Here is a 9,757-nt window from a genome sequence, read left to right as displayed (position 1 = left end):
TTTTTTTTTTTTTTTTTTTTTTTTTTTTTTTGCTTTAGAAAGACCTCTGCTCAAAATGATAGAATTAAAATATTCGGGCAGTCCCTGGCAGTCCTGTGATTAGGACTCGGCACTTTTACTGCCAAGGACGCGGACTCATCCCCCTGATCCGGGAACTAAGATCGCAAAGCCACACGGCTCAGCCAAAAAAAGAAAAAAAAAAAAAATTTCACCCGTTGTTCTCCATGAATCTTTGTATGGTTTTCGGTGTACACTGCCTGCTGCAGAATTTTTCTAAGTCCTCCCGGGAACTCGCTGGTGCCATTCTGGGCAGCCCGAGTGACGGTCCCAGGCTGAGAGATGCGCTCCGAGGTAGGCCTGGACTAGGTCCAGCACCCCGGGGGGCCGGCGGTGCGCCCTCGTCGGTCCGGGATCCGAATCCGTCCCGCTGACTTTGGCGCCGGTTGTCGGGCGCCATTTGGCAGCCACGTTTATATTGTCCCTTCCCTTCCGGAGCTCGGGCAACATCTTCAGGGGATGGGATTCGGCCGCGGTGCCTGCAGACGAGTTCCGGGAGGCCGGCGGGACTGGCGGGATCGTCCCGGTTCTGCCGGGCGGGCGCGCCTCGTGCTTCCTCCAGAGATTGTACCTGCAGACTAACGGGGAAGAGGCTGCGGCCGCCCGGCCAGAACGACCAGTCTCCGCCGGGGCTGCTCCGGCTGCTGAGGGGAGCTGGAGCGGGTCTCCCGGGTCTGGAGGTGGGAACCGGGCCAGACTAGGCTGTGCGGGCAGGCCCACGGAGGGCCCCACGGTCTAGGCAGTGGGCTCGCGTGAGGTTCCGGTAGGTGGACACCGCCCCACCTCTCCCTCCCGCAGCCAGGACACTGTGGCGGCCGGCGGGCAGTGTGCGCTCTGCGTCGCGGGGGAGGCGGGAACTCGTGGGCGACTGTGGGCTGTTCGGCTAGGTTCCTAAGGTCGTGCTGCACACCCTGGCTTCAAACCCTATGACTCCTCAGAGGTCTCCTCGCACCTCCTGACCCGCAGCCTCTGGGGCGGGGCTGGGGGGTTCCCCGCCAACGAAGTTTGTCTGACTCTTGGCGGTGGGGGTCCCTCTGCTGTTGAAGTTATGAACAACGCCCCTAACTGCGAAAATTCACGTGAATTGCGGGTTCTGGTGGTCACTCGCAGCTTGAACTCACTTGTGAACCCGGCTTCCTCCTGGGGCTATGCCTCTCTGAGCGTTGCTTGACGATCCGTTGCTGTGGGGCGTAACTCCCGTGTGGCGGTGCTGCCACAGGGCCTATTCCACCACCTCTGGGTAAGGGGGCATCCCTCTCTTCCCCTTGGCAATTCGCCCCTTCCTGCGTTTAACGGTTCGTGAGCTGGGTTCCCTATTGTGTGCTTCCCTTTGACAGGATGTGCTCTCAAAGTACGATGACCCCAGCCAAAAATAAAGCTCTTTTCTTCGAAATCTGAATCCTTGCAGCAGAACAGTGTCTTATCTGTGGCCCAGTGACATCTCTGACCTCTGCACTGGCCTTCTTTTCCTTGAACAGCTGAAAGTATATTCTGGCCTCAGGCATGTTACTATGGTGTTTCCTCCCACCCCCCAAATCTCATGCCCTCATCTTCATCAAATGTGGGTTTGGAACATCCTTTGCCCATGAGGCTTTTTAAAAAATAATAAATGTATTTATTTTTTGGCTGTGTGTTGGGTCTTTGTTGCTTTGCGTGGGCTTTCTCTAGTTATGGCAAGCGTGGGCTACTCTTCCTTGCAGTGTACAGGCTTCTCATTGCCGTAGCTTCTCACTGTGGAGCAGGGGCTGTTAGGCGCACAGGCTTCAGTAGTTGTGGCATGTGGGTGCAGTAGTTGAGGCACACGGGCTTAGTTGCTCCCTGGCATGTGGGATCTTCCCGGACCAGGGATTGAACCTGTGTCCCCTGCATTGGCAGGCAGATTCTCAACCACTATGTCACCAGGGAAGCCCTACACATGAGGCTTTTTTCCACCCCCCCCCCAAAGTTTAATTTAGAGCCCAATCCCCTGCACTTGTTACTCTAAGTCAGCCTTTCTACTTAGAAACTTTTATCCTATTAACAATTTTATTAATTTTCATAATTAAAAAAAATTTTTTACAATAATGTGTGGCACACACAGTAGGGATTTTTAAGTAGGTGTGTTCAAAAGCGACAAATATTTTGATGTGCATTTCCCCCATTTTGGGCCAGTTTCATGAAGCTGGTTTTTTTCTTATTCTCCCTTTCAAGTTTCTACTGTGAAAGTTAAGAAACTTTGAGGGCTGAAGGAAATTCAACACAGCCATGTGTGGGGTTACTTCTCAGGTCTCAGCATCTTTTGATGACTCTTCCCTGACACCAAGTAGTTTTCAGGGATTAGATGTTTTCCCCTAGCTAATCCTGGCTGACTAAATCCATCTATCAAATCCCCAGGGCACTTTTTAAAGCAAACATATAAAAACGTACGTTTTCCCCCCTTGTACTTTCCCAATACCCCTTCCTCCTCATTCAAAGATATCACTGGATGGAGTTGAAGTTAAACTTTGTCATCGATTTATTATGTATCCTGCCAAAGATATTGTGATTTGCTTAGGGATATTTCTCTTAACAAATGTTTATTTATCAAAATTCCAAAGTTTCCCAAGTGAAGTGGATTTACACCTATAACAGGGTGAAGAATGTTTTAAAGAAAACATTCTAGGGTGATTAAAAATACTGTTAATGTGACAATAATAGAAATATTCCATAAGAAGTTTCCTATGTCGGATTCTATTCCACTTTACCACTACAGTTAAAGTCTTGCAAAAGTCAGGGTTCAAATATTTCCCTTGGTGCACTTACTGTGCTTTACAAAAAATTACATACAGATTGGTTTTTTTCTGCTTATAGTTGTGGAGTGCTCTCTGAGGGGGTACTTTTTTAGTACCACATGAAGTGACAGGTTTTTTCACTCCTTTCAAGTCACTTTTGAGGCTAGATGTTCTGGTTCCCATCCTAGTGGCAGTAGTGACTCAGCTGGGATATGCCCAAGGCTCACCTGGAAAAGGACACTTATACCTACATCAGGGCCAACCAACACTGTGGTTGGGCCACCCCTTGCAGTTATCTTAGTTTTTGAAGTGCTTCCTATCTATGATCCTGGTAAGAGAACTGCAAGAGGTGGTAGGAAGCACTTCGAAACTATCAAGCTTGAGGAACATAATTCACAGAGCCTGGAGGGGCACCCTGGGGGCATGGCACAGTGAGGTTGTGGGTGCAGGGAGCATGGACCTGAAGCTCTGCCTTTGTTAGGGTCCAAGGAAGGATGGGGGTGTTCCACGGTTTCACCCTTCCTTCGCAAATTTACACCAGAAGAGTTGGGAATTAATTAGGGTGTAGGAAGGACAGTTCCTCACACTCTTGCACATACAGTAGCTGAAAAATTTCCTGGCTGTGTGGAGCTCTGGTAGTAAAAACAATGCCACAGACGTGCACCATCAAGACACTTCAACTTGCCCACCCTAATCTCTTCAAATTGGCGGGATAGTCAGCATGTTAAATAGTTTGAGAGACCCAACAAACCACATATAGAGTTGCAAACATGTTGCAAACTCTAGTGGAATGATTGGGGAACTTCAGAGATGTAATAGCTACCTACCTATAGGTTAAGAGATTTTATGAAACTAAGTGGGATGTCTGAGCACCGATATTGGACCTATGAAAGGTTTACATCTTAGAAAACGTGTTACATAATTCAGTAATATAGTGTGGCGAGATGCAACAAGTACCCCTAACATGAACAAAACAAAGAGGCTTCATCGCCTGTGCCTTTCCATTGTGTATACATAAGGCTTTATTTGTAACAGCCGAAAGTTGGAAACAAGCCAAAATGGCCATTAACAGAAAAGTGGGTAAACAAATTGTCCATCTAGACAGGATATAGTACTCAGCTATAAAAAGAATGAAGTATTTACATAAGCAAAGATTTATGAATCAGAAAATAATTATGCAGCATGGAGGGAAAACACAATTTTTAAAAAGTAAACAAAATTCTATGAAACAAACTAATTTACTGTGAAAGAGTAAATCAGTAGTTGTGAGGGCAGAAAGAGGTTTTAAAAGTGTATTCTCTGGTAGCCGAGGGGTTAGGATTCTGGGCTTTCACTGCCACGACCCAGGCTTGATCCCACAAGCTGTGTGGTGTGGCCAAAAATACAAGGGAAGTAACTATGAATTACAGATATGATAACCATCAGCATTATTTTTAATGGTTTCATGGTTTTTACACTATGTCAAAACTAACCACACTGTACAATTTAAATCAATTATATGTCAATAAACCTTTGTAAGAATTTGTTTAAATAGAAATCTAATTCATTTTTTTTTTCATAACCAGATGTTTAGAAAGCTTGGGATGCAGCCCTCCAACAGGGCAAAAAGTATTCATAAAGATCATTTCTGAGTTGGCAGGAACAGCTGCTAGGTCACAAAAACTGTTATCTCTGGGCTTCAAGATCTCCCTTCTATTTTCATTTTCTTCTCCATGCAGCAATATCCTTAGAGTGAGCAGCTCGGAGGCTACACAAATATACAAAGCTTTATATGCTCTGACAATCACCACAGCTACAGGAAGAACACATGGCATGTACACCTCATCCAACACAATGTAGCCACAGTCACTGAATATTGTGGAGGCACATTTAGAAGAGGCACACCTCTCTCACCTCCACAGCCTCCTCCAGTGCATATGAATCACATCCACTGTGTGTGAATTTAGGTTCCAGCCTCACCCGTCTTACAACCAACACCAGAAAACCCAACTCTAGACGTGAAGGCACGTGATTCCTTTGCAGTACCCGGGGAACAGCTTCCCCACAGTAGTGCTCAGCATTATGTGATATCCTGGGGAAGAGGGAACTGATTTATACTTCTCACAGAGGCACTAGAGGTGCTTCCTCCCTTAAAAATTACTCCTCCTTACTGTTCTGTAGAGAATGGGACAGAGACATCTGCCTTCCCTGATCACTGCAAGGGACATACATACTACTGGAACCTGGAAAACTACTAAGTGGTAGAGGTGAGGCTTCTGCCACAGAAACTGGAAGGAACATAATTCAGGCAACAGAGCCAGCAGTAGAATATGCAAAGAGGATCCTAAAAGCTTTCCACAAACCTAGAACTCCTGGGGAACCTTCCCACTCTGGATGCTCAGCTGTATAAGGTTCAACGTCAAGCAGATGGCTCCCTCACAAAAACACTCTAGTTCTAGTACACTGAAAACCCATGTTCCCTGTAGGTCTCAGAGACCTTTAGATGAAGGTTTCCCCAACTTTGCTGCACAAATAAATTTTATCCAGGCTGTGAACTTGTTTAATTACAGACCAGGCTGTAACTGACTTTCTCCCAGTCACTGCATTCATGAGGTTATCTGGTGTGAAGTTTTCTGTGTTGAATGATGTGGGAGCTTTGACTAAAGGACTTCCCACATTCCCCACACTCATAAGGCTTTTCTCCTGTGTGTACTCTCCGGTGCTGAATGAGGTTGGACTTTTGGCTAAAGGATTTCTCACACTCGTCACACTTATATGGTCTGGCTCCAGTGTGAATTCTCTGGTGTTGATTAAGAGTGGAGCTGTGGCTAAAGGATTTCCCACACTCCCCACACTCATAAGGCCTTTCTCCAGTGTGAATTCGCAGGTGCTGCACAAGTTTGCATTTATAGCTGAAAGATTTTCCACATTCACTACATTTATAAGGCCTTGCTCCACTGTGAATCTTCTGGTGCTGAATGAGGTTGGAGCTTTGGCTAAAGGAATTCCCACACTCACCACACTTGTAAGGCCTTGCTCCAGTGTGAACTCTCTGGTGTTTAATGAGAGTGGAGCTGTAGCTAAAGGACTTCCCACATTCGCCACACTCATAAGGCCTCACTTTAGTGTGAATTTGTAGGTGCTGCACAAGTCTTAATTTGTAGCTGAAGGCTTTCCCACATTCATTGCACTTATAAGGCCTTGCTGCAGTGTGACTTCTGTGGTGTTGAATGAGTCTGTAGCTTTGGCTAAAGGATTTCCCACATTCACTGCACTCATAAGACCTTGCTCCTGTGTCAGGTCTCTGGCAATTAATAAGGATGGAGCTTTGGTTAAAGGGTTTCTCACAGTCATAGTAACTTTCTCTAGTGTGAAGTTGCTCATCCTGAAAAAGTGTGTATTCATAGCTGAACAATTTCTCATACTCACTATACTTGTAATGACTTTTTCCACTATGAAAGGACTCCCCACACCTGAAGCTGCTCTGTGGCTTTGCCCCTTTGAGAGTGGCCTGATGCTGAAGAAGATTCAACATAGCCAGGAAGTCCCTCCCGACTTCTTCGCAGGTGAAGGTCTTCCCTGAAACATGGAACCTGTAGCTCGTCACAAATGAGGCCCTATCTATGTCCCTTTTGAATGGCTTCTCATCATTGTGCTTCTGGTGCTGGTGACTGTTTGGACTGAACCAAAATTGTTTTCCACATGCCTCACAGGGGTATGATTTCTGCCCAGGATGCAATCCTTGGTACTCAGGCAGATACAAAATGTCTCTCCCGGCCATGACACACTTCTCACAGGGGTGAGTCTTCTGAATGGATGGATCTGGAGTTGGAGTCTTGCCCAGTGACATTGGTTCTACAGAAACACTCTGCACAGAAAATGCTTCCTCATCCTCCATTCCATACCAACAACCTGAAAGCACAGAAATGCTGGTGAAATGCATGTTGTCTTTGGTGGTGGTGGGGCAGCCCCAACACAAATGTGTCAGACACACCAAAGAATGAGGCCATTGGATTGTTTTCAATATGAGGTTGATGAAAGAGCTGCTTTGCAGTACTGGGACTCTGAAAGCCCTAAGAAGTAGGGAGCCCCCTTGCAAGATGGAGGCTGTCAGGGTGGCATGCAGCACAGGAAGAAACATCTCCAATTCACTTCTCTGCCAACACCCTTCTGGAGGGCCTTGGCTGCTGCTGATATTTGAGTGCTATGTTCAAGTATCCAGGCCCAGGAAAATATGGTTGCAACTGACTACATGGTATTCACAGTCTATTTAATGATATGTGCATGCCTTGCAATACATTATGTGGGACCTAATCTTGGGGAACATTGTAGGGATAAGAGTAAGAGAAAAGGTGACACATGAAAGTAGAAAGGTGGGGACAGCCAGGGAGCCAGAGAAGAATCAGAAGTTATAGAAGTGTCCACAGTAATGAAGGAAAGGTAGAAATGAGGTGTGGTCACTGACATCACCATCAACACACTGGTGGACACAGGACACAGGTTCCATATGATCTGAATACAGTCTTGATGTCATGCCCTCCGTCAGCTGCCATTCACCAAAGAGAGACCTGCTCTGAACCCATCTCGCCATGGCTGGAGTCATGTCCATCCCAGCACTCTTCTTTCTGAACCCCCGTTGAACAACTGCCTGGGACCTGAGTCCTAAGGAATGACAGGACAGGTGATGGACTAGCATTGGCCCAGAGCAATTCTGCATATTATAAGAATAGCCCATGGGAATTCCCTCGCAGTCCAGGGGTTAGGATTCTGCACTTTCACTGCCAAGGGTCCAGGTTCAATCCCTGGTTGGGGAACTAAGATCCCACAAGCCATGGGGCATGGCCCAAAAAAAAAAAAAGCCCATCATCCCCAAAGGTAGTCAACGTATTATCAATGGCAACTGCTGGCACAGACAGGAAAAATGTCAACAGAAAGGAGACAGAAAAACCTGGGCAGGAGCCATGGATCTGGACAGTTACCCAGCCAGGGAGAGGGCAAGTAAGGTGTGATCCATCAGGCTCACTGGGGCAGCACACCAGTGGCTGCAGGTTCAAGAAGAGGGAAGTCGCTCAGCCCAGCCCTGTCGACCACAGCACCCAGCCAGGGAACTGGGAAAGGAGACAGAACCTACTGTTCAATTGTGAGAAGATCAGAGTCTAGCCCAAGGTACTGGGATGGGTGTGAGGGCCTTACCCAGTGAGGTCACAAGTGCAAAGTTCTCCAGCATGACATCGTGGTACAGGCATCTCTGAGCCTCATCAAGGAGCCCCCACTCCTCCCAGGAGAAGTACACTACCACGTCTTCAAAGGTCACACTACCCTGCCATGATGGGGAGAGATGAAATCACAAAAAGCCTCTCTCCCAAGGACCCACAACCCATCATTCACACATCTACCCCATGCTTACCCTCCTCCCAAGCTCTCCAACTCGGAGGCGACACCAGACCCTGGTGCCACTAATGTCACTCTCTCCTCATGGTCCTGCCTGCAGGGCCCCACCAGCCCCCAGCCAGGCCATATCCCTAGGATACCCCAGAGCATACCTGCCAGGTACAACCAAATGTAGACTCAACCTGCACTCTTAAGTCCCTAATACCAAAGATGTAGAATCATCAGCTCATGCTCCCACTCTGTGTGCACATCTTTCTTAGCACCTCTTGCATCTGTGCACGCCATAAGTGCATCCCCACAGCCACAGGGATTCCATTTGTCTCTCTGTTACTCATCATACAGCATTAAGAGTGCCCTGCTACTACAGACCTCTGCAGGACCCCACCTCCTGCTAAGGCTACCACAACAAAGTACCACATAGTGGCTAGCTTAAACAACAAAAATTCATTTTCTGACAGTTCAAGTGTTGGCAGAGTTGGTTGCATTTACAGCCTCAATCCTTGGCTTACTGATGGCTGTCATTTCCCTGTGACTTAACTTGGTCTTTCTTCTGTGTCTGAGACCAAATTTCCTGTTATTACAAGGACACTGGACATGTTGGATGAGGGTTCATATTAATAAAAAACCCTATCTCCAAACATAGTCACAGGCCGAGTTACTGGGGATTAAAACTTCAACATAAGACTTTAGGGGGTCATAATTCCGCCTGTAACATGAGGCCGAGTAACTCACAGGTGTCCTATTCATCCCTAAGCTCATCAACCAGCCTTGGAGGATCCACAAAAGGTCACCACAAAATTCTGTTGAGTCAAGAATGGTAAATAAGCAGCAGCCCCATCCTCAGGGTCATCCTGCCTCAGTTACTCCTAAGCCTCTGCATTCACCTCATGTCCACTCTTCCCTTGGAAACCGTGGCTGCTAGATTATCCTCTCCTCCCTCAATGGCTACCTCTCTTAAAACATTTTACCTATGTCTGAGAGACCACTTCCTCCAACCTGGTGCCCAAGAAAGACACCCAGAATTGACACCTACTCTCTTCTTCCTGATTTGTTAATAATATTACCACCAGGACAAGAATTCCCCTTCCTAAACGTGACAGAAAGCCCCACCCAATCCACCAGTCACCACCCATGTGTGTCTAATGCTGAACTCTGTCTCAAATTTCTAGACCTTTCTTTTCTGCAGCTAGATGGAAAAGGTTAAGGCATGTGTAAGTTCACCTCCATCTTATGACCCAATCTCCCCCACTGCTCCTACCACCTCCAAAATCAACACCCACTTCTCAGGGAGACATTCCAGGCCTAAGTCCTACCTCCCTACTCTGTTCTCATCAGAAGACTTACATTTCCCTGAATATTTCCAGCTTGGCCTCACCTTCAAGCATCTGGCACATACTAGTACCTATGCCCTTGACGACTTTACTAATTTCTGGAATTGGGAACACCTCCATATAACCTCCAGCCTCGGTTGACGTTTCTCCAGGGTCCCAGACTAAGAGCTGGGAGAATGGCAGGTGAAGGGTCCCATGATACCACAACCCCAGATACCACATGCATAGGGTCATGATCAGTGAGACCCT

General features: G+C 47.2%; 1 protein-coding gene across 2 annotated transcripts in view; it reads right to left on the bottom strand.

Moving 5' to 3' along the window:
• Positions 1–2,759: 2,759 nt before the first annotated feature.
• The window catches only part of LOC112397993 (zinc finger protein 211-like), a 34,386-nt gene continuing 27,388 nt past the window's right edge, over positions 2,760–9,757 (bottom strand). Inside the window, exons 4-5 of one of the 2 annotated variants that reach the window (XM_024742358.1) lie at positions 7,980–8,106; positions 2,761–6,698 (exon numbers count right to left, since the gene is read on the bottom strand). In XM_024742358.1, coding sequence (XP_024598126.1) covers positions 5,401–6,698; positions 7,980–8,106 — 1,425 coding nt within the window. In that variant the 3' untranslated portion in view covers positions 2,761–5,400. Of the gene's footprint in view, positions 8,107–9,757 lie in introns of both variants that reach the window. The other variant, XM_024742357.1, reaches the window with a different exon arrangement.

The sequence above is a fragment of the Neophocaena asiaeorientalis genome, unplaced genomic scaffold (genome assembly GCF_003031525.2).
Source record: "Neophocaena asiaeorientalis asiaeorientalis breed wild unplaced genomic scaffold, Neophocaena_asiaeorientalis_V1.1 scaffold582, whole genome shotgun sequence".
Taxonomy (NCBI): Eukaryota; Metazoa; Chordata; class Mammalia; order Artiodactyla; family Phocoenidae; genus Neophocaena; species Neophocaena asiaeorientalis.
The sequence above is the reverse complement of the archived record's forward strand: the minus strand, read 5'-3'. Positions and strand labels throughout refer to the sequence as shown.